This window comes from Mastacembelus armatus, chromosome 11 (genome assembly GCF_900324485.2).
Source record: "Mastacembelus armatus chromosome 11, fMasArm1.2, whole genome shotgun sequence".
NCBI lineage: Eukaryota > Metazoa > Chordata > Actinopteri > Synbranchiformes > Mastacembelidae > Mastacembelus > Mastacembelus armatus.
Genome location: NC_046643.1, coordinates 14,352,320 through 14,375,423, shown reverse-complemented (window position 1 = coordinate 14,375,423; position 23,104 = coordinate 14,352,320). Strand labels below are relative to the sequence as shown.

The 23,104-nt window shown below is 39.4% G+C and overlaps 4 protein-coding genes across 5 annotated transcripts; 1 reads left to right on the top strand and 3 right to left on the bottom strand.

The window, feature by feature from the left end:
- Positions 1-1,903: 1,903 nt before the first annotated feature.
- mrpl24 (mitochondrial ribosomal protein L24) lies at positions 1,904-5,505 on the bottom strand. 2 transcript variants are annotated; one of them, XM_026300721.1, is made up of 7 exons: positions 5,421-5,505; positions 4,234-4,314; positions 3,807-3,993; positions 3,342-3,437; positions 2,876-2,979; positions 2,649-2,779; positions 1,904-2,145 (listed from the first exon to the last, which is right to left on the bottom strand). In XM_026300721.1, exons 3-7 carry the CDS (start codon positions 3,987-3,989, stop codon positions 2,009-2,011), a joined length of 651 nt encoding a protein of 216 aa, XP_026156506.1. In that variant the 5' UTR covers positions 3,990-3,993; positions 4,234-4,314; positions 5,421-5,505; the 3' UTR covers positions 1,904-2,008. The 2 variants fall into 2 exon arrangements, with proteins under 2 accessions (XP_026156506.1, XP_026156507.1); XM_026300722.1 differs by lacking the exon at positions 4,234-4,314 and having other exon boundaries at positions 5,421-5,504.
- Positions 5,270-10,930, bottom strand: LOC113126612 (hepatoma-derived growth factor). Its single transcript, XM_026300720.2, has 6 exons — positions 10,466-10,930; positions 8,416-8,492; positions 8,160-8,298; positions 7,831-7,989; positions 7,549-7,737; positions 5,270-7,118 (listed from the first exon to the last, which is right to left on the bottom strand). The coding sequence occupies exons 1-6, from the start codon at positions 10,550-10,552 to the stop codon at positions 7,098-7,100; spliced, it is 672 nt and encodes a 223-aa protein (XP_026156505.1). The 5' UTR covers positions 10,553-10,930; the 3' UTR covers positions 5,270-7,097.
- A 2,707-nt stretch (positions 10,931-13,637) lies between these two features.
- On the top strand, positions 13,638-16,864 carry prcc (proline rich mitotic checkpoint control factor). Its single transcript, XM_026300716.1, has 7 exons — positions 13,638-13,949; positions 14,032-14,079; positions 14,462-14,989; positions 15,141-15,236; positions 15,427-15,573; positions 15,751-15,816; positions 16,449-16,864. The coding sequence occupies exons 1-7, from the start codon at positions 13,638-13,640 to the stop codon at positions 16,533-16,535; spliced, it is 1,284 nt and encodes a 427-aa protein (XP_026156501.1). The 3' UTR covers positions 16,536-16,864.
- Positions 16,698-23,043, bottom strand: mrpl9 (mitochondrial ribosomal protein L9). Its single transcript, XM_026300719.2, has 11 exons — positions 22,150-23,043; positions 22,000-22,062; positions 21,851-21,901; positions 21,556-21,747; positions 20,240-21,329; positions 19,617-19,776; positions 19,392-19,516; positions 19,251-19,304; positions 18,993-19,091; positions 18,772-18,855; positions 16,698-18,611 (listed from the first exon to the last, which is right to left on the bottom strand). Exons 5-11 carry the CDS (start codon positions 20,324-20,326, stop codon positions 18,309-18,311), a joined length of 912 nt encoding a protein of 303 aa, XP_026156504.1. The 5' UTR covers positions 20,327-21,329; positions 21,556-21,747; positions 21,851-21,901; positions 22,000-22,062; positions 22,150-23,043; the 3' UTR covers positions 16,698-18,308.
- Positions 23,044-23,104: the final 61 nt, after the last annotated feature.

Here is a 23,104-nt window from a genome sequence, read left to right as displayed (position 1 = left end):
TCATGTTCAGTGGTTTTCTTTAAATGGGTTACCAGGATTGCTGTCAATTTACCACAAAGTAGAAATTACAGGATGAGTATTCTTAAAACTTAATCTAGCCTGCACAAGTTGAGAAAGCCATAAATCTTTGCTTTGTGTGTATAAATGGAAAAAGATAAAGACAAACAAAGCAAGACAAAGGTTCCACTTCAACGTTCACATTTTACCTTGCTGTAATCCCAGACTAAAAACTATACAATACTCATGAGGTGCCAGAAAAGATGAGATGACCAGCTATTGAATCATTTTTCCTCCTATAAAGGCAAAACCTCAAAACCCTGTTTCCGCTGACTGGTTGCTTTTATTCCCTCTTGGATACAGAGTAGCAGCGGCAAACTGGTTCAAGAAGGATGAGTCTGGGAAAGCTGCTGCACTCATTGGCCAAACCAACAGCAAGATGTTACTTCACTGACCAGAAAATTGGGTATAGAGAGCCACTGTGACATTTTGATGCAATTATATAATCTGTGCCACATCATTTTTTGTGTCAGTGCCTGAAAGTGGTGCTAGTTGCTTCTGCAGCTGGAGGTCTGGCAACATGTTAAATCGGTGTTCCAGTAAATCAATACTTGTGGTTAAGCAGTAAGGGGAAAAAGACACTTCATAACTTCATACAGACCACCTCCCTCAAAACCTACAGCTCAAGAGTGAGCTTCAGTAAGACTGGGTGTTTTATCATTACATGGATAAAACTAGATATTTAGCGCTGTGTGTATAGGCCAAATGACTTCAGATCCTCTAATACAACCCCATGTGCTAAATAAGTAGTCCCACAAAAAAGCAATTCTGTAATTCTTCATTCATTAAATTCTTCTTCACACTCCCAAGATGTAATTCTGGATGAAAAAGACTGCATTAATTAACTATATATTTTAATTTCCACCCTCAAAACAGCCCATTTTAAATACATTTATTTCTAAAAGATATAAAAATATGTATATAGAATAAAGACTTGGAGGGTTAAATTCTTTGTGTGTTCTTGAGTTGATTTGACAAAAATGATGCAGCTCTTTGACTTATTGCACCCATGTCAGTTTTCATAGTGGGTCATAAACTCATAGGTTAAGTCACATTTAAAATCTGAGACAAAAACTGTTTTAAAAAACTATAATAACCTGCAGTGCCAACACAGAAAATGTCAAATGAGGTGAGTGAGAACTTGGTTCAAACTAGCCAGTCTGTATGGTCTCCTCCCAGGCCATTTCCTTCACACAGTTTCCCAGACACTTTGGAAAGACGGACTCATTTGTCTAAAGGTTTTGAGTTTTGGAGAGCAGCATGTCTGGACCTCTGTATAATAATATGACTATTTTCAGCCTTATGAGTGATCCAAACAGCCTGCCGTCATTGTCATGATTAACCCTGTCAATACTACAATAACTGATTTTTTTTTTTCAGTCATACAGATGCATGTTTTTTTCTGCAACACTAATCAGCAACTATTTTACTTTCTCTTGGACAGAAGCTACTGTTTTGTGTTAACTTGAATGAACATCATGTCAACCAGAATTCATTGCTCTCCTGATGTTGGTTTTTTAATTACAAGCTTATTTTACTTTGTCATCCTTCACTAAGTTGATGCTTACAGAATCCTCAGATACATGTTAACGCCCATTTATATCCATTCAGTGAAATTTATTTAAGCGCTTTCATGGGTATGGGATTTTTTTTTTTTTTTACTGTTCTCTTGCAAATTACTGCTCTGGCCATATCAAGGCCAAACTTGTAGTAAATGAAAATATCCACTGGGCTCCACTGCTTGTGAACTGTTAGAGCAAACGACATGCTTATTCAAATTTTGTACCGAATATCATACCTTGTGCTGAAGTATGTCCATTACACAGTACAACACAAATCATTAAAATTATTGGTTTACATGTGACATTTATTCATAGTACAACAAAACAACCATAACAAAAACTCTGATACCTCTGCAAATAGAGAGTGATACAGGAAACATTTAATCTGGTCAGTACCAGTACGACCTTCGTTGCCTTCTGGTCTCCTGAATACCTAGTTTCTCCATGACCTCTTCCCCCAAGGTTTTCAGTGATGGTACAAAGGTCTTTGCTAGAGTGTCCTCGGGACTGGTGTCTTTAGGACCATCTGTAAAGGCAAAAATGAAGGGAAGTCACATGCAATTTACGAAACAGATCATGAAAAGCAAAAACAGTATGAGCTTAAGGAAAATTGCTAGTTAAAACTAGAACATCTACCATAACAAGCATGTTCTGAGACTATTTTATAATTAGGCAATTTCAACATGAAACTGACAAAGGTAAAGACTTTTTTTGAGCAAACTACTAAATCCCAGTGTCCTATTGAACTTAACCCAAAATCTTCGTAACAGAAATGATGTGTTGAGAAGTTGTAGGGTTGCTCAAGATTTGAAAATGCCTGTGCTTCCCACTTGTCTTCTAATTCAGTATACATTTTTCTATTGTAAAACAAAGAAGAATCAAACTGCAGCAGTCTGAAACCAAGCCTGCACAGGGTGGAAAAACACAAAATGGCCAGTTTTATGTCCTGACTGCAGGTGGAATGAACAGCATCAGTTTGAGGTGCTGAGAAGAATATGCCTCCAACCAAATCCATACACAGACACTTACCTTTCCACTGCTCTGGCACAATACCATCTCGTCGCTGTACAACAGGTTTCGGGATGATTCGACCCGTCCTAACAGACACTCGTACTCTCTCACCCTCTTCTGTGAATTTCCACTCTACTTCAGTGGGCTTCCTGCAAGACCAACACAGTTCACCTATTGTTAATGCCATGACCTGCGATGTGCATATGCTCCACTTTCATACAGCACTATAATTCAGGTCACTATACCTGTCTGAGGGGTCAATGAGGGCAACATGATCGAGCAGGAGGGGAGCCTCGCTGGCAATGTAGGTTCCACGGTAATCAGGAGTTTTTCCAACATACCTGTAATGCTATGAGAGAGAACAATAGTTCACTGTGGCTCAACTGGAAAAACTAAACTCGTCATGGTCACAGATGTGCCTTGAATCTGCCATGTTCTATCAGACATCTGGCTCCATCTGGTGGAGCTAGAATTTAAATACATTGTATGACTCCGCTGCAATAGTAATTAACATGAAAACATTTGAGTTAATTTTACATTGTGGTGAAATAAGAAAATAGGTAACGCCATCTTGATATGCCCAGAGTCAATGTAAACCAAGTACAGTCTCTGTAAATCAATTGCTACCGCTTATCCTGGAATATACAGAGTAATAAGACAACTACATTTTTATATATCTAGTTTCCTCTGATAGAAATATTACTCCCTTACTGTGTTCAGTCCCTCCAGGATGACCCAATTTCTGTGTCTGAAGACCTGGATCACTTTCCCCTGCTTCCCTTTGTCCTTCCCTGCAAGAATCTCAACCTGGGAAACACAAAGAACAGGCAGTTAAATTGAGAGTTCATTGTAGAGACACACAGATTGTATGCTACTTATTAAGATTTTAACACAGTGCTTGTTACCAAACATTTATAATGTAAAAAAAATGCTAGCCTGAACATGTACATTATAGTGCAGTGCAGTACAGTGCAGTACAGTGCAGTGAAGCACACTAACTTGTAACATCATTATCAATACAAAGCACCATTATTCCTTGTTTGCAGAGACAATTGTAATTCCTGGTCTATTCAAAATGACTAGAAAGTTGCTTTTTACTTGGCTTTCTCCTCTCGTGGACATGAAACATGGCTCAAGTTACTTCGTTTCCAAATAAAGTTGTGTTCAGTCTCTCACCGTGTCCCCTCTGAGCACAGACCAGTCCTCGGGTGTTATGGGCTTGACGAACACCTTTTTCCTTTTCTTCCCCGGAGGATTCAGCCTCTTAGCAGCCACAGTCCACGGTCTGTTGGTGCCGTATCGGTAATCTCTGGGCACGACAACCCTGGCTGCCATCGACAGGAGAGCGGTCAGCCTCATTGCGCTGCAGAAACGACATAAAAAGTCTTGTTGGTTAAGTTAACGCTGTTTCCACTGACCCAGGCTAGGCTAATGTTAGCTTGCAGAGTAATGTTAGCTCGTGAATGACAGCGGCTCAACATTCATCGTTATTTCCTTAAACACCTAAACATACAAACTGAGACTAACTATCCTATAAAATAAACCCCCCAGCTAAAGGACCAGCAGAAAAGAAAACAGTGAATGACATGCTGAAAAATCCTACCCTCGCTGGATTTCAATGTCACATGCAGAGGCAATACAATCATCAGCACGCAGCGCCACCTGTAGGACTGGAGGGCGAGGCCTGGCAGCACGCATGCGCAGTTAGAATTTATGAGTCCACATAGCACTAAATCAAAATGCCACAATAAGCATATTCGAAATTAACTGCACAAAGAAAATTAAGCTTTGATAAATCCCATCTCCGTTATATTGTTTTGTCTTGAGGTATAATCATTGGCTTTATTATAATAATGCATTTTATTTGTTGGCGCATTAAATGGAGGCAGGCAGTTATCACAAGCCATACAGTATTATTGTGCTACTGTGGGAAGGTTGGGACATATTTATAGCACTCATACCACAAGACAAGAGACTACAATTTCTGAAAGCCTGCAACTGAACATGCAGGTACAAGGACAGGATCATTCATCTTGTGAAGAAGATGTAGTGGCTGTCCCATAGAGCATTTAAAAATCAATACTAAAAAAAAAAAAATACAAAAAAGTTTCAGTGCAGCCTTTTTGGAATATTACAAAAGATGAAATGAGGGTGGATTTAAAACAATTTGTGTCTACAGCCAAACAATATATTTAAAGAACTCAAACTCAACCAAACCCCTTGACAAATTTAAAACTGTCAGGACGTGTTACATAAGACCAAAACTGGTTCAGTTACTGCAGCCTAAAGACCCTAACTGTGCCGCAAGACTCTCTTGGGAGCAAATTATTTATGACAAGTGCACACAGACACACACACACAAAAAGGTTCCACAGTTCATTTCATACATTTGTAACACAGTGAAAAATGTGATGCGAAAGAAATTATGTCTGGTTGGTTTGAAAAGTTAACTGGAGGTTTTTCTCTGCTTAATTTTTTAACTGGGGAATGCACACTATAAAAAGTAATGTACGACTCAATCACATTGGCTAAATAGAATACAATGACTAAGATCTGATTGTCTTTAGTGCTTTACACATAGGAAATGAATAATCTGCAATAAGCAAGCAGGGCTAAATGTATATAAACATGACAAGTTCTTTGTAATCAACATGTTTATTAAATGGACTGGCAACTACAATAGTAAACTAAGCAGCAGATCAAGATGAGTAACAGCTTCTGAAAGTAGAGAAGGCTAAACCAAGAATTACACTTTAATACCAAATGACAAAGATGGAATTAACTCCATACCTGAGTGTGGCGCTTTGAGTTTCATTCTTTTCATATTAGTGGTGTGGTCATTGGAAGGTGGCCATCTTAATCAGAACAGTCAAACATGTCACTTTTAAAAATCAGTGATTTCCCTTAAATTCAGAATATTGATAAACTCTAGGCTCATGTTGCCAAATAGAGGAAAGAACACTGAAGCAATGATTATAACATCTAAGTAACATGGTGAGAAGGCCAAGTTGAAAGAAAAACAACTGAATTTAAAAAAAAAAAAAAAAAATCAACTGTACTGGAAAATAACAATACCACGTATTGACCAAAATGTTGTCAAAACATGTTTGAATAAAACACCTTTAAACATCACAACTTTGTTTCACAGCCAAAATAATAAGACCATTGAAGTAAAACAGAATGATATTCCAGTTAAGAGGGTCAAAAACCAAAGTAGGAAAACATTTTACAGATGGTTCACTCTGTAAAGTCTCCCCCCCCCCCAATTTAATTTATTTATAAATCACAACTTGTATACATCATATCTTGGCATTAACAATGTCAGTAATACATGTCAGAGCTGAAAAAGAAACATGTGGTACAACCAGTTACTGACTGCAATCAAGTGTTTTCACAATTACATCTCCAGTATCAAGCAATGGCAGCATAATGTTAGCTAAATAGAAAACTAGAATAACACAAAATTGAGAGTTGAGGTGATGGATTTAAAATAATTTGCCAGAAAATTTCCCCAGAAAAAGTGGCAACTTTTAACCCCCCCCCCACACAAAAGTCATTACTCCACCTTGACTTGAATAGTTTGGAGATTGAGCTCAGATACAACATTCAGGAATGTCTTTCTGCTTTCAATACCACACATGATCACCTAAAGTTAGGGGTATGCAAAGTAACTGTTTAAATCCTAAAATAACTCCTCTCAAATGGGGATTACATACTAGGTACGCTCAAAAGCCAAAAAGGCCACATTTGGGATCCTGGGAAATTAATTACATAATTTGGTCACCTGCAACAAAGCATACACTGACTACACCAAAAGCAACAAAATCTGTGTTGCATAAAACATCTTACAGCAAACTAGTCAATGATTAACGGGGCAGTGGATAAAAAAATAAATTCTCAAAAGTGCAACTTATCATGTATCCAATGACTGAATAAACAATTTATATGATGCTGAGAAGCTAGGTGAAACAAACAGAAGTAAAACATAATGAAGTAAAGCTGAGAGCATATATGGAAAATTTGTTCTTGCTCCTGTTTTAAAACCATCAAATTGGGAGTATCTGTCAAAGTGTATTTTTTGTTTTCCTGTTTTATTTACTATATATATATATTCAGTGTTTATTACCTCTAAACTGAAAAATGTTTGACACCTAGCATTCAGTCTTTGTAATTATGTAATTGCACTTAGAAATAAAAAATATATACACACCAAAATCCCATTTATAAATGAGCCTTAAAGTGCTCAGTTCAATTGTTTGAAATCAGATTAGCAAACTTTTTGTTTCTGGGATATATGATATCCCAGAAATGGCAAATGAGAATTTGTTTGTCTCTTAATACAAACATGTAGGTTTTTAAAACTCTCTATTAATCAGGTGAAATCTGGCATCCTGCAGGTCATCATGTTGATGCTTAAATTCCAGAGAGAAATGTCAAAGCTTCTGGGATTTCTTCTCCGAGTTGCTGTTAAGCACTGTCTGTCGCAGGCTGCAGGGTGGACAGTGAAGAGCAATTAAAGGAATCATTACACGCTCTCTTTTAAACTTAGTATTACTGATGTCTATGTTTTTAATACCACAGCTTCTGCCATGCAGCCACTGTTCTTTTAGTGGGACTGAAAATTAACTTGCTGTAGGCTTGAGATAATAGATCAGGGTGAACACCATGCTGCCCTAAATTGTCAGAAATGGTGCTTGGGATGTTTGTCTCCACAGAACTTTTCTTATTTCACTGCCATAAACGGGATATACAGCTGGATATCGGCATTGCTCTGTAGATTCAACACCATTTTGATTCAGAAAGTCCAGATTTGATTAATTTTGGGTTGGTTACATCAGAAAAATGCATTGTACTGGCAATAACAAAACCAATAATGTGATGTTTTCCAGTTAAAGAACAGCAACAAAGAGTGTCTCACCTTATCTGCTGTTAGCTGACCTCCTGCTGGAACATTGTCCTGGGCCTCTGGTTTTGACTCACTCTGTGAGGAGGGAGTAGTTGGCTTGGGTCCAGCCACATCATTCAGCTTGGCCTCCGTATTAGACTTGCTGCTGTCGATTTTAGAGTCACCTTCAACTCCTGTATCCTTCGGCCGCTTTGGAGATGCCTTCCAAAGGTTTGAAGTGTCACAGAAAAAGATACAGCTCAACCTCAAAACCTTCTATTTGGACTGTGTTCAACTGAAAAGCTCAAAGCTTACCTCTGTGGACTCCTCTGCTTTTCGTTTAGTTCCTCCCCTCTCGTTCTTCTCGTCGATGACCAGGGCCCCTTCATCTTCATCACTACTGCCCTCGGCATCTGCTTTCTCTGAGCTACCTGTATCCCCTGCTCCTTCTGACGTGGCATCCTTCTTCGAAGACTACAGGCAGAGATGTAAACAGCAAGAGGAAAGGACTATAAGGTCTAGAGTGAAACTCAAAGACCACACAGAAATGTCTAAATGCTGTTTTAGGATAAGGCAGTGTTACAGACCAATTCCTAAAACTGGCCTCTAAAAAATAAATAAATAAAAACAGACAGACAACCCACCTCATGGCCTTCATGTGTGACAGTGGGGTTGTTCTCAATCTCCCAGAGTCCCTCAGCAAAGCCTTTCCTCTTGTTTGCTTTTCCAAACTTCTCCTTACATTCATCATATGGGAACAAATCCTTGGCCCCCAGAAATGCCCTATAATGGTCAAAGAATACTCAACAAATTTTCTCAATGTATAAAAATGTTTCAAGTTTCTGCCAACAATTAGGCTCTGCTGCACTCAGACTGACAACATTATCACAAAATACGCACGTCTCATGAGTTCCAAAGAAGAACACCTGGTACTTGTTCGAGGGGGACTTCACGGCTCCTTCAGGTAACTCATCAATCTATAAATTAAGAAAACAGCTTTTTAAAAAAGGATGGCAATCTTTCCAAAAGAACGTTTTTCTAAAGTGCTAACTCTGTAAGTAACCAAAACACATACTGTATCAGCAGTAAAGAATAAAATTTCTGAGGTCCAAGTTGTCCATGTTTTTTCTAATTATCGACTAACCATATAATCTATAAGCAAGAGCAAAAAAGTGAAAATGGTGAAGACAAGGTTATCACGATCTCTGAAATCTTAAGATGACATGTCTTGTTTTGTTATACCAACAACCCTCTACCCCCAAAATATTAAAATAAAAGAGCAAAGAGCTGAAATGTTTCAGATCTGAATGGCTTGGACCAGAAAATATTTAGCATTTTTAATTGGTAAATTACTTAAACAGTCATCAATCAATCATCCAAATTACTGATTAAAATTGGCAAATGAACTAACAGTAGCAATCCTAATGCTAAATTAGAACTATATGACTGGACAGTCATATGACACTCATCATTGCTAACAGAGGTTTCTTACCAGCTGCTAGAAAACCCCCTCTGATTTAACTCCTCATGTGGCCATGACAGCAGAAGTCACTGCACTTTTTGCTTCCCTTCTCATGTTTGACATCTCTGCAGTCCATGCTTTGTCTCTGTCACGCTGCCTATGTTTATTTGTGTTTTAAAAAACAGCCCAGTAGACACAGAGGCACAGGAAAGCACTATTATGATGGCTGAGCATGACGCCCGTTTGCCTCTGCCAGACCTCGTGCCACAAAGGCCTTTTGGCATTTCCAGATAGGGCCACTGTGTCACGAAAGGTGGGGCAGGGCCTGTGGCCTCCTGTCACAAGGCTTTGGCTGATAAGACTGAGAAAAGATCAATACAGACACTCACCTCACTATTTTTGGGCTAGTATACAGATTCATTAGCCAGCTCTTATTTAGATGCACTCTTAAATGAAAAGTGAGTTTTTGTACAGATGCAAGTTGCATAAATTCCTTGTATGATTGACTGCCAGGATGGGATATGTAAGTTAGATTAGATTTATTGGTCCCACGCAGAGAAATCCTGGTGTTACCGCAAGCAAGGAAATAAATAAATCAAAAAATTGTATAATAGAGCATGGAAACACATTCATTTTACCTGCCTGGATATTTTACGTTTCTATAACGGGAAATCTCAGAGACGTTGCATTTTAGATCAACACCAAATGTGCCTTAAAACTTTATGGTTTCTCCCACAGTGAAAGATTAGGAAACACTGACACCAATGTTAGGTTGGTGTGTATTTACGGAGCGAGCAGACATTACGTTATGGTATTATACCACTGTTTTTATTAGCCCGGGCCTCATTTAAACGTAATGGAAGTAACGTTAGTCAATGTGAACTTCACAGGCAGAAACACTTAACTTGTCGCAACAAGTGTGGGCAGACAGGCATGTTTACACCGCACTCCTGAAGCACATATATGTATTAATAGCAATGCCCCCTTTAATGAGTAAAATAAATTAAACCGTATTTAGCCGGTAGCTGGATCACAGTCCGTCCAACTTTGACGTTCGCTGCCGGCCAGAGGTGAACGACGTGACCGTTAGCTTTCCGTTAGTTTCCCAACCGCGTTTTAACGGTCACCAAAACCCTAAAGTTGGCATTAGCCTAACAGGCCCCCCTCCCCTCCCCTCCCCTCCGGGAGACTAAAGCGGCACCGGGAGAGGCAGCTAGCAACAACATGCACATTTATTTAGCCGAGCAGGGCAGCGAGGTGTCTGTCTGCATGATGAATCACCCCAAAGACATTTACAGCTGGCTGGCTGTGAGTAGATGCTGGGTAGCGTTAAGCTAGCACGGCCGAGCTAAGCTAACTCATGGTAGCTAACTAGTGTTAGGCCTCGCAGGTAAACAAGTGATAAGAGCAGACAGTCAGATTTAACGTTAGTGAAATTCACACCAAACCTTGAAGCTGTTTAGAAGAAATCCAATGTCTGGTGCTTACCCGTGCAGGCCAGTGTGGATACCCCTTCATTTTAGCAAATACCAGATCTCCAGGTTTGTATTCCTTTTGCCTGTTGGACCTCGGCATGTTTCTTGCAGAAATGGCTTGTCAGATATAACTAATGTTATGTGTAATTAAAACACAGCGGTGGTTTAATTTGCTAATGTGTGCGGATTGTTCAGCACCTGCAACAAACAAGCCAAGCGTCGGTTTGTCATCCACATTAACCAGGCGCGGAAATCTGGTGCGAAGACGCGGCGAGCGACTTTTTCTTTTTTTTTCGCGGACTCTGTGGACTGTAACCGAATAACCACACCGCGGTCCTTTATGTCTGAATAACGTTACAAAATGCACGACAAAACGCGATCTCTGTTGGGCTAACCGCTATCCCACAATCCCTTGGCTCGTCCCTCGGACTGTTTGGGTTTGAAATTGAAACCCGCTTCCCTCTTTACAGACGCGCCCCCAGAACCTGATGAGTTTGCAGAGTTGGCGCCCCCATTGATAGAAACATCGTACTGACAGCACATGTCCCAGGTCAAAAATAATAGCAACAACTCTAGGAGAGAATAAACGTGTTAGTGAATCGGCTATTAACTTAGTTAATGACAAAGTTTATTTTATTCAGAGGGAGATTCAGTTTAACCTCTTAAATATTTACTTTTAGTCACTTAAAGGTGAACCTGCCAGGGCGCACCTGGCTGATCTGCCGGGTCCATTTCTTCCTTCTATCTGTAAACACTGGACCAAATTCAAACAAGCTAACTTAAACATTAGTTTAGGAATAGGCCTATGCAACAAACATAAAGCTGATGATACATAAGCTGATCATACAATTAGATTTGAGCACTTATTAAAGGACTTTAGGAAATAAATAATTGCTTATCATGTCAAGTCAAATTGTGCTTTCATGCAGATTTTCAATTAAAATCCAAATTAAATCAGAACAAACTACTTAATAGCTTTTACATTCTCAGTTTCAATTCATTGTCCAGACATGTTGATGTACCAGATGTTAGTTTATAGCTATAATAATGTAAAAAAAATAACTAACCTGCAGGCTCAGTGATTTAAAAACTGTAATATTGTATGGGTGAGGAGTCAAACCAATTGTGATTCGTGCTACTGCAAAGTTCAAGGTGATTTTTAGTGAAGTAGTCTTAAATTAACCAAAAACATAAATGCAATGAGGTTCCTTTGGAGACATATACTCAACAGGCCATATTGTAAAGGTCAGGCACTTAATGAACACTATTCCCTAAAATGCTCCTTTGTTTATTGTTTTTTTGTTTGTTTGTTTTTCTATCAATCACATCTTTTGCCAAAGAAATATAGGCTATAATTGACAATTTGCAACTCTAAAGTCACTGCACAAAAAACTGCAGAGACAAATATTCTCAGAAATATTGTCAGTTTCAAAATCCCTAACACATGTGATTGTTTAACATTTAATTTCTAAACCATGTCCATCAGTCTGCTGCTTTAACAGCCTCATGTCCTTCTGGAAGTCTTTCCACAATATTGTAGGACCTGGTTACAGGGACTGGTCAGCCTCTTTTGTTTGCATGACAAGACTTGACTCATAATCTGTCTTTCAGTTTATCCCAGATTTGTTTAATAGGTTGAGGACAGGGCTCTGTGCATACCAATCCAGTTCTTCCAAACCCAAAATAAAACCATTTCTTTATCAACCTTGATTTGTGTACACAGACACTGTCATGTTGAAACAGGAACAGGTCTTCCTCAAACTGCTCCCCGAAGGTTGTGCACATACTGTGACTAAACTATTACTCTAAAGTGTAGCACAAAAATGTTTCATTACAGGAGAGGCCCCAGGGTAAAATTAACTCTAGGCCCCTGTTCAGTCCCATGACTTTCCCCATCACATTTCAACATAGGACTACTCTAATTTACAGGGCCCCAAGATTAAGTAAAAATGCAGCAGTCACTGTAAAACCTCTTCTGTATCAGTTTATATTCATCATTTCAGCAGTTTTCTAAGTTATTAATCGAGCTTCAGGCCAACTGTACCATTGAAAATACTCCAAGACCAAAACGGACACAAAAGTACGGTACACTTGTTTTGGCTATATCTATACAGTATCAGAATTTGTGTGTCAAACATGGGTGGACAATGAAGACAGAGAGATGACTTTTGGATTTTCTATGGGTAGCATGTTAGACAATTATTGTGCTATGTTGCTTAATTTGTTTTCTGAAGAAAATAATTAAATTGTATTTTTGAATCGCCTTTCAGTTGCAGATTACTGGGGTGGGTCATGACATTTGATAGTTACCAAAACTGTGATTGTTAGGTGAGTACTACCCTAATGGTTTGCCATCCTTAGAAAATGTATAAAGCAAAAACAGATTTTTAAAACTCTGGGATTTGTCATGTATTTATTTCAAGTAGCTGTTCAGTTATTCTGTTTTTCTGGTATACTGGTCTAAATGGTGATTTCAATCCCTCTCCACAGAATAAAACTATAGGGTATAGAATTGAAGTCGCAATACATTTATGATTTTGTTGGTTTGAAACTAGTCCCTTATAAACATGTTAGTGTATCTGCGGCTCTAATAATTAATTTATATACAGTCTCGGTCCGCTGGGGGCGTAAATGCCCTTAGGCTATTTACCAACTACAAATAAACTGAAGAAGAAGAAAAGGCTGCGCAGAAAACTGCGCAGTTGTCGTTTCTTCGATCATGAATGATGGAGGCGAATGTTTTGATGGAGTCCAGGTACTGACTAACTTTAGCTTAATTTGTTGGCGTAACATCGCACTGAGATCCCTCTTCAGTGATGTTTTATGTGCAGTGACAGCTCCGAGGCCTATTTAACTTGGCAAAACAAAAAAGCGTTAGTTAGCCATCATCGTTAGCGGCGGTGGCCTAGCTAACATTAACGTTAGCTTTGTGAAGTTGGGACAGTAGTTTAATTTTACGAGGTGACTATTGGGCCCACTTTTACCCGCTATGCTCTCATGCCTCTGCCTGTCTATCTGGAATGACTTTATCATCAGTGTGGCTAGAAAGTTATTGTACCTTTAATTGACCTCAGCTCTTCGAAAAGCCAGTGTGAGTGCGGCTTCTTGACACCAAATCGAGGAGAAGTGGTTATCCATGTCCACGAGTTACTCCCGATTAACGACCTTTAATAAGAGAGGTAAACATGTCTTTAGTCGCCTATGGCAGCAGTGATGATAGTGATTCAGAAGAAACCTCGACCTCTTCCGTCCCGGAGAGCAAAGTAAGCACAGGAGGGCTCTTCTCGCTCCTGCCTGCTCCTAAAACGCTTGGATCGGCAGGAAGGGTCGATAGACCGAGTAGGGAGATAAAAGAGGCCCCCTCAGCAGCGGACAGCACGTCACACGATGACACGCACTCTCTGCCACCTAAAGGAGGCTTATTTTCTGCTCTGCCCAAGCCGAGGAAGCGAACAGAGACTGTCAAGATCACTGTACCACAGATCCAGAGACACGACGTGAGTACTGAGTCTTATACACTGTGGCTCCTACGCTGTGCAGTCACGCTGCAATTCATAATCTATGAATTCTTGTCCATAGTCAGACTCTGACGACGATGAACCGGCAAAGAAGAAACTACAACCTCAGGTAAGAAAATCTCTCACTATTCACAGATAGCAGAACTGTTGTCCTTATCCTGATTTGTTTAATTATTATGTCAGGAAATCTCAAACCTGTTTTAAATGAGTTACTACATAAACTTATTCCACAAACATCAAAATAAACTAGTCCCTAACCTCTCTGTCCCAGATAATGCAGGAATAAATCAGTTGTCATGTCTGGCCGCCTTCTGGATTGTCAACATTATATGATGTTTATATGCAACTAACAATACTGAAGTGCCATTCAGAATGTTTTGCATGTAAACACTGACACACCTTAGAGAAAGGGCAATATATGCGAGACACGCCAGTTTAGATTTAACTCTGCCACATCCCTTGTTTTTGTCTCCACTGATGTTCGCCTTCAGGGTGCAGGTTCAGGCCTGTCCTCCCTTCTTCCACAACCCAAAAACCTGACAGTGAAAGAGACTGACAGAGCCCTGATTCCTCACACACTCACCAAGCGACAAGAACCCAAAGGACCTAAGCCTGGAACCCCTGCTCCGGGTCTGCTTGGTTCTAGTGCGTCTCCCTCTGCTATCAAAGCCGCAGCTAAGTCGGCTGCCCTGCAGGTGGCTAGACAAATAGCCACTGATGACCAGGATAATGAGGAGGACATAACTCCACAGAACTACTTTTCCCTAGGCGAGAGTTCCAATCTCCTCCCCGCAGTGGTACCTAGCTTAGACCCTGAGCCTGGAGCCCTCGCAGAGCCTCGAGCCCTTGCAGAGCCTCTTCCATTAGCACCTGCTGATGCTCCTGGTCAGTCAGATGCTCCTGGTCAGTCAGATGCCCCGCTTGACTTTGGGGGGAACCACGAGGGAGCTGCTGCATGGGGAGGAGGTCAATATTCTCACTACCAACAGCCCATGACAGTCCCAGAGGCTTTTCCTCAGGTAACTATGATTTATATAGTCAATAGTACAAATACTTCTGAGTGGCTTTAGACTCAGATTAAACATTTCCAGCTGTCAGGAGTGTAGATAAACATGTATGAGCATGACAGAAGAGAAGCAGAATCACAAAAACACTTGCTCTACTTCACAGGGATACTATAATGAACCATACTACATACAAGATCCTGACCCTGGACTGGCAGAGGCTGAAGAGCCTGGCCACTCCGCCATGTTTGATGATGAAGCGGTAAGAAAGTGTGCTGCTTTTTGTTGTCATACAACTGCGTACTTCATGTTCTTTCAAATTTTACTGCTGTACTCTGGTATGTTGTGCTTGTGTTTTTGTGTCATTTGACAATACCTTCGAATGTAAAAAAATAAATAAATTTGGCTGTATCACCATAACTTCATCACCTCTTATTTCCCCTTTGCTTCAGTTTATGCGGCTGCAGGGGAAAAGAAACCGAGGCAAAGAGGAGGTGAAGTTTCTAGAGATCAAAGGGGACGACCAGCTGAGTGGCAACCAGCAGTGGATGACCAAGAGCATGACAGAAGAAAAGCAGAACCGGCAGTCATTCAGCAAGGTAACCTAACTAAATGTCTGTCTCTACAGGCTCAGAACTGAGAGGTTTGGGTGTAATCTCCTTTCTGTTGGTTCATGTTCAGCTTTTTGGGCTTAAGTCTTTAATTTGAGAAAGAGGAAGATGGTATAAGTTTGCCTACCATTAAATACACACAAACTCTTCTCAACGTTTCTGCAGAAAAAAGGGGAACAGCCTACAGGACAACAGCGGCGTAAGCACCAGATAACGTATCTAATCCACCAGGTGAGTGCTGCTAAAGCTCAAATTTCACTTTTTGCTTTTGTGTAAATTTGATCAGAAATGCCTCAGCTACAGTGTATACTGGCGCTTACAGCACAGGAATGATTTAGCAAAATTCAAAATGCAATAAATGATTTTCACTTGGTTTTGAAGGTGAAGCAGAGCAGGAGTCAGTTCTGTACCAACAAATCAAATGCTTGCCAGTAGCTTCTATAACTTCCAAAGTACTGTGCTATTGAGTAAATAATTCTGGGGGTTCTATCACCCAGCTGGTTTTGTGTGTGCACACCACACATGGTATTCAAAGTGTGGAAGCGCATGCAGGGAGGGGTTTTATTTGCATTGTTGATCTAGTTGTTATTCAGAGCTCAGACTGTATTGAGGAGAGCTTTTCGCCTGATCCCTTTAATTGGACTTCCATACAGATACAGATGCCACATTAAATTGAATGAAAACAGATTAGGCCAGGTGTTTTTTTTTTTTTTTTTTTAATATCTATCTAATTAAAAAATATCAAGTCAACATTTACTCATTTGGAATATGTTATTTGTATGAGATTTAGTCTCACAAAAGCCTATGAAGAAGTTTAGTAGATGTTTTTTTTTTTTTTTTTTTTTTTTTCCTTCCTCCTACAGGCAAAGGAACGTGAGCTGGAGCTGAAGAACAACTGGGCTGAAAACAAGCTAACCCGTCGGCAGACCCAGGCCAAATATGGTTTCTAAATGTAATGATGTGGACTCACATGTGGAAACTGCATTAGAAAATAGAGTAGAGCTTTCCTGACTTCCCAAACAAAGGTGATATTGTGTTTAGGGGGTGGGGTGGGGTAATGTATAATGTACAAATACCTTAATACAGTTTTTTTTCATCCTCTCCCCCCCCCCCAACCAAAAATTCTGTATTTGTATTGTTAATATTCAGTTGTTCTTTTGGTGAGCTGTTCGATAAGGCGTTACTCCTACATCAAAACTCCAATTATACACCTGTTAAAACTCTCCTTTGACAGTAGTAAATAAACATCATTCTCACTTATTTCTAAACTGGCAATGAACTATGTAACTGTTTTTGAGGTACCTTTATTACTACTTCGTTCAAATATCTGAATCACTGAATTTTTGCAGTAGGGTTAAGAGGAAACTAACTATATTTTCTTCTGCTGCTCCAGTTTTCAGAAAACTCTGCTGTCAGATTAGATCAGGATTCCTGTGTATGTGGCTGCCAGTGTGCCAGAACATTTTAAATAAGCCGTTAGGGGAAACTCCATGAACTGTACAAAGAGCTGAAACTAAATACTGGGATTCTCTTTAGCTTTGGATATAATTGCAGCTTTCTCTTTCCTTTAGAATGACATAACAGTGCATCTTGCTTCAAACTGCCATACTACAAAATAAGCCTTTTTTATAGGTTTTTATTGAGGCACTGGCATCAGTGTTAAGTCTGTTTTCCTTCATGTTTATCAATGCAATAGGTAGATAATCCATCAGTATTCTGCAAGAAGAGTAATGTGACCTCATGAGCCAAGTTGTCTTTATATATGATATTACTTCATGCACACTGGATTTTGCAAAGATCTCCATATGTAAACTAGGGCTAGGCAGCAGCTCACTGTATCAACACATGCACAGTCAGATTGGCCTCAAATCCTAATCTGATGTTTGGCAGTCGTAAAACTAAATGCAGACAAACAGACCAGCGGTGCAGGTTTAATGACAGTACAGGGCCTCACCTATCTTTTAAACATATCTTTTGTGAGCTCCACTGGTTCCTTTTTGTTGCACATTATCTACGGCATCCCTTAAAATGATACAAATGTTCGTTTTAAAACCCTGTATAAGTAGCAGACATCTTTAATGTAGGCTGATCTTAGTCACATGCACACTGAAGGAAACCTTTCGGTGGTTTTGGATAATTTAATTCTTACAAATTAGTTGGCTAATTCTACAAAAGACCATTTTGTTTACCTGATACTTATTACTTCCTACTGTTAATGCATGCTGTGCAGTAAAAACTGATGAATAAATATTTTCCTGGCTCCATGCCTGTAAATGCAGCTAGTTAGTTTTTGTAATGTCTGGTGTCACAATGTTGCAGCTATTCCATACAATTAAAGATCATTTTATCCAAATGTAATATACTTTAGTTAACCAACCCTGCATCTTCCCTCATTTTTTGCCTCCTAACATTATAAGAGGTGAAGCTACTGGAAGATCATTTATTTTTAACAACACTAAACACTTTGCAGTGATCCAAAATCATATAAAATAAATTCTTACACATTAGCTTTTTGTTTTAATGACATGTCCAAAGCCTCCAAAGGAGAACTCTAGGTTCAGTGGCAACACAGTGATCGTTGACTAGCTAAAACATCTGCTTTGTGTAAACGAAATGCAAAACACTTTCAGAACTACACGACAAATGTTTTAATGTAAGTATAATGTGTGATGAACGTAAACAGAACCCACTGTAGTCACATGGACGTCATCACCTGGAGTCTTTTAATCTTTTTTCGAGCTGTCACTTGGTGGTGCTGTTGTGTCCTGAGTTTTCTGTGTAGTGGCCACTGTTTCATCCCTAGCAGAGGCTTCTATTGAAGCTTTAACTTGACTCACGGAGTCTTTCGCGACCTGAGCGTCTTCTGCTGCATCAGAAACTGCCTTTACAACAGCTTCCTCCTCCTCAGCAGCCTCTGAATTATCTGCAGCTGCCTGCTTTTGTGCTTTCAACTGCTGCAGATAACCTGCGGACGGGTCATATGGTTCCAGTGATATGGGGATGCGAACTGTGTCCAATCCATTAACCTGGAAGAAAAAGATGTGAAAAAATAAGCAGTGTGCTTTTTGGTAAAATTATAGCCAGGTTTCTACTACTTAATAAAACACAATCTAAAGCTTAAAGCCACACTTGCTATGAATGTTTCAGAATAAAATTATACATGTGACGCACTTTCAAATGTCTTACCGTAATTTCACACCAGTAGTCACCTATGTCCTTAATTGGCTCAAATGGAAGATTGAGGGCTTGAGGTGGCACAACAACTCCCAGCTAAGGAAAAGTTTATTAAAGTGTTCAGCAGGAGCACTTAATGTCAAACAGGACACTATTGAGTGTTTGAAATTGATAGTATTATACAGGCAAATAGGTAAATAAGGACAAAGACACTCAGCAGGAGTCTGTCATACCCTCTTGGCAAACTGTCTGCAGACGACCTCTTTAGTGAGCTGGAATTCATCGGATGTTTTGATTATCCTCAACTTGGAGCGTTTAAGGAACTCCACTGTCTGTAAAAACACCAGGAAACCTTTGTCAGACAACTGACAGCTTTCAGTCGGTCGTTTCTTTCTTAATGGCGCCTCAAGCACAACACCAGCAAGTGAAGAAAGTCTTTGAAAAATGAAATCTTTTGCCAGGGTTTTCATTATATGACATATAAGACTCACCAATTGTCCCGTGCGAGTTTGGATTCTTTCCTCTGGCTTCCCTTCACGTAAAAGCTGTGGATAAAAATGATGACAATGCTCATGGATAATCATTGCTAACCCATATGAGTGAATAAATGACTTATAAAATGAAATACACACTCTTAACTCCTCAGCAAACATCTGTTTGTTCTCTGGCGAGGGATACACTGCGAGGCCTTCAGGAAGCAGTTTATTTCGGCCAACAGACTTTTTCACAAACACAGTGTCTCCTCGTCCACCAAGCCCTGCCAGAACAAAGTAGAATGTGATTTTAAATTGCTATGACAACTCTAAAATCAAAAATCCCAACTTTATGTGACCTTTGAGAGCACCTGAGATACCCACTTGGTACTGTCTGAGTCAGGATGAGCTCCATCTTCTCTTTGGGAGCATGTTTGGTGTCTTCAACTATCTTGTAGATTCTGTGTCTTCGTGGATGAAGCTTTGCCGGGCTGTCTATTTTGGACAAGGGGACTTGCCACCATCGCTCCACCACGACTGTGTTCTGTGGAAGCATCAAATGCCCAGAAATGTGGTCTGTCATGTCAGTGTGAAAAACATGTAAGTGACTTGTATCCTGTGAACTGATGAGGTGCAGAGATGAGTTTTTTCCACCCCAGTACTTGATATTTAAGTTCAATTCTGATCACCAGCTTAGTTGTGTAGGTGTCTTAGAATAAAGGTGGGTGCCAAACAATTTTTAGACATGCCAACCTTAAGATAGTTGTTTTTATTAACACCATTTTATTTATTCTATTGCCAAGTCAAGAGTTGTATCAGGTAACATGCTGCACTCAGAAACACATAACTCAATGTGGGATTTCATGTCATAAAACAACATCGCAATCACATCATATATTTCTAAAACAATAAATTTCCAGTTTATATAGTCAACAGCCAATAAATACATGGTACATAAATAAATAAAGTATGATTTAAATATTTGATTCAAATGCAGAGACACTGACCTGAGCCGGAGTCAGACAGAAACTCCTGACAGAAAACTGGCTGAATAAATCCTGAAGGACACGGCGGCCTGAGCTCCACATGTTCATTCAACAGCGAAAAGCAGCAACCTCCAAATATTTTAGTCACACGACTCGCTGTGACGCTCAAAACAGTCCTTGGTTTAGTACCGACAACTTTAAATGACTCCCGAACCACCAGTCAGTTCACCGGAGCGAGCATGCTGGCTACAAGCTAACTAGCGTCGCTGCTGTGACGCAACAGGACCCCGCTAACCGAAATAGGAGTCCCGAAAAGAGCCTGACTTAAAACCACTCACCTTAGAAAATCCTAAAATCTACAGCCACTTTTGTCTCAACTAACCATGCCATGTTTACTTCCAGTTTATTTAAACTTTAATCAAACTAAGTTATTCTGTATGTTTAAAGCTATTTCTGACGCAGTTCATTCAAGGTTAAAAGATTATTTTGCAGGTGATGACTATTAAAGTATAAAAAATAAAAGAAAACATTATCTATACATCTTTATTCAAGCTCTCATCTCAAGCCACGTCATATTCATCTAATACAACATCAAATTGCTGACCACACAACTCTTGCATCCAGGGTTAATTAAACACAAATGGAATACAGAATTTTGAAAGCTGGTGTTAAAATAATTTTGCTTGGAGCTGCCTGCAAGTTTTATCTATTATCTATTTTACCACAATAATAAAAATAAATCCTCAGCAGCAGGGGCAATATCAGCAGCATTACTTTCAAAATTTCACTCTTTTAAACTCCATTATAAAGTTCAATTCCTTGTTGAAAGACATAAACCAGGATATAAATCAAACATCACCAGCTGTGGGTTCCTCAGAATCACCTATCCCGCCGTAGAAAGTGGTGCGATTTGGTATCAAGCGGCGTCTTGCTGACACAGCCTTACAGCAGGTCAGTAGAGCGAAACAACCACCACAAACAAATATCAAAGTCACAGTGATCCACACCAGGGTGGTAACAACAAAGGCAAACTGGTAGGTTGTCTTGTGGCAGTACTGATCTGTTTCAGGTGAGTACGTGGGAGGATATGTAGAATAAATCCAGGCACTGCCTACAAGAAAGAGACAGAGCAAATGAGATAAAACTTCACAATAAAACAAAATTATAGGCACTGAGAACCCATTTTCTCAACCAGCTTTTTAGTGTCAGTGATTTTATGATGGAGTACTAGAGTAAATGTATCTACTTCTTATTAATGACTGATTTCTGCAAGCATGTGGAGTCTACAGAAATGTATTTTGATAAAAGATGTAGCATGTATCTTATGGTTCTCCCACCTGCAATGAACCAGCCAAAATTAAAGAGGTGCAGGATGGTCATACAGGTCGAGCTCAGGATGTAGACAACACCCTCTTTCCAGCTGCTCCTGATGTAGGTCAGTGACAGAGAGAGGAGGCTGCTCACTCCCATCACTATCAGATAGATGGGGATGTAGGGCTGCACAGGGCAGCGGTTCAAATGAGTAGCCCCTATGAAAAGAATTTGAATATCAATGAATATGAACCTTTTTATTAATGTTAAATGACACTAACATAATGTTTGCTGTGAAAAATCACAAAATAATAAACATACCCAATCCAATGGCTGCTATCATAACCATCCACCAAATTATATTCACCACAACTACAAGAAAGAGCAAGGGACAAGGCACAAAGGAATATAACAATAAGACAGATTTAAAAATGTAAACAGAAGACATGAATATGATGAAAACATCTAACCAATTGTCGAAATCAGCACGGCACTCTGAGGCCTTAATTCCACCTGTGGAGACGGGTTCATATCTATAGTAAAAAAACGAACAAGTCTTGTCACAATTATACACAAACATCAGCAAGAAAAGGAGCTGCAGTAGCAGTGTTATACTCTACCTGTCCAGCTGTGAGTAAAGATGTTTTAAAGCCTTTTATTTCCCCCAGTATTCACTAATTGCAGAACATTAGACAACTGTTAAAACGGCGTTTAACATAATTTGCTGCTTTGACAGGATGTTAAGACAGATTGTCTCAAGCCAGAGAATTTCAGCAAGTGTTTCGAAACGTTCTCTTAGTCTAACTAAGAGGAAATGATCAAATATTTTACTGTTATCTGATGCAAACAATGTGCATGCAAAGTTGCCACTCATGTGGTTTAACTATTATTTCTTGCAAACTGCTTTTTTTTCTGAAATTTTAGGTAATGCAACTCCTTAAACATGATCAATACATTTTAATAGGATTGCATGGTGCAGAATATGAGCTCAATTACTATAATGCAGCACAGGACAAACTAGTGCTCGCTTCACACAGGAAAGGAGTACTATCAGCTCTCATCAATGTGGTAGTAAATACAGCAGGCACTTTCAACACACATTTTGCTATCTAACATTTTCTATAGAGCAGTAAATAATAAAAAGAGTGCACCTGCTTATATTTAGTTTTGATTGTATTTGTAATTAAATAACAGTTTTATACAACAAACAATATTCAGGAAAATAGAAAATGTTTTTGAGTGTTGGCTGTGATCTTTTTCATCCAGCAACTCAATATTGCACTTCCAGAAAAAAAGTATCAAAATCTATGCAGCATATTGTCTTTTATTCTATGTATTCCTTGTCCTTGTCAAAGCCTATTGCCTACATTACCCACAACGTATATGAGCTCCCCAACACCTCTAATCAGGTGACTGATGTTTAAAATCTCCTCCCTATAATTAAGTAAATATGCAGAATGCCCCTTTAAAAGTGTTAAAGGTATAAAACACTTTTAAAAAGTTAAAGTTTCTACTTAATCATAATGAAATAGCAGTGTGACAGTTGAATTGTGGTTGTGATGCAATGGTTCACAC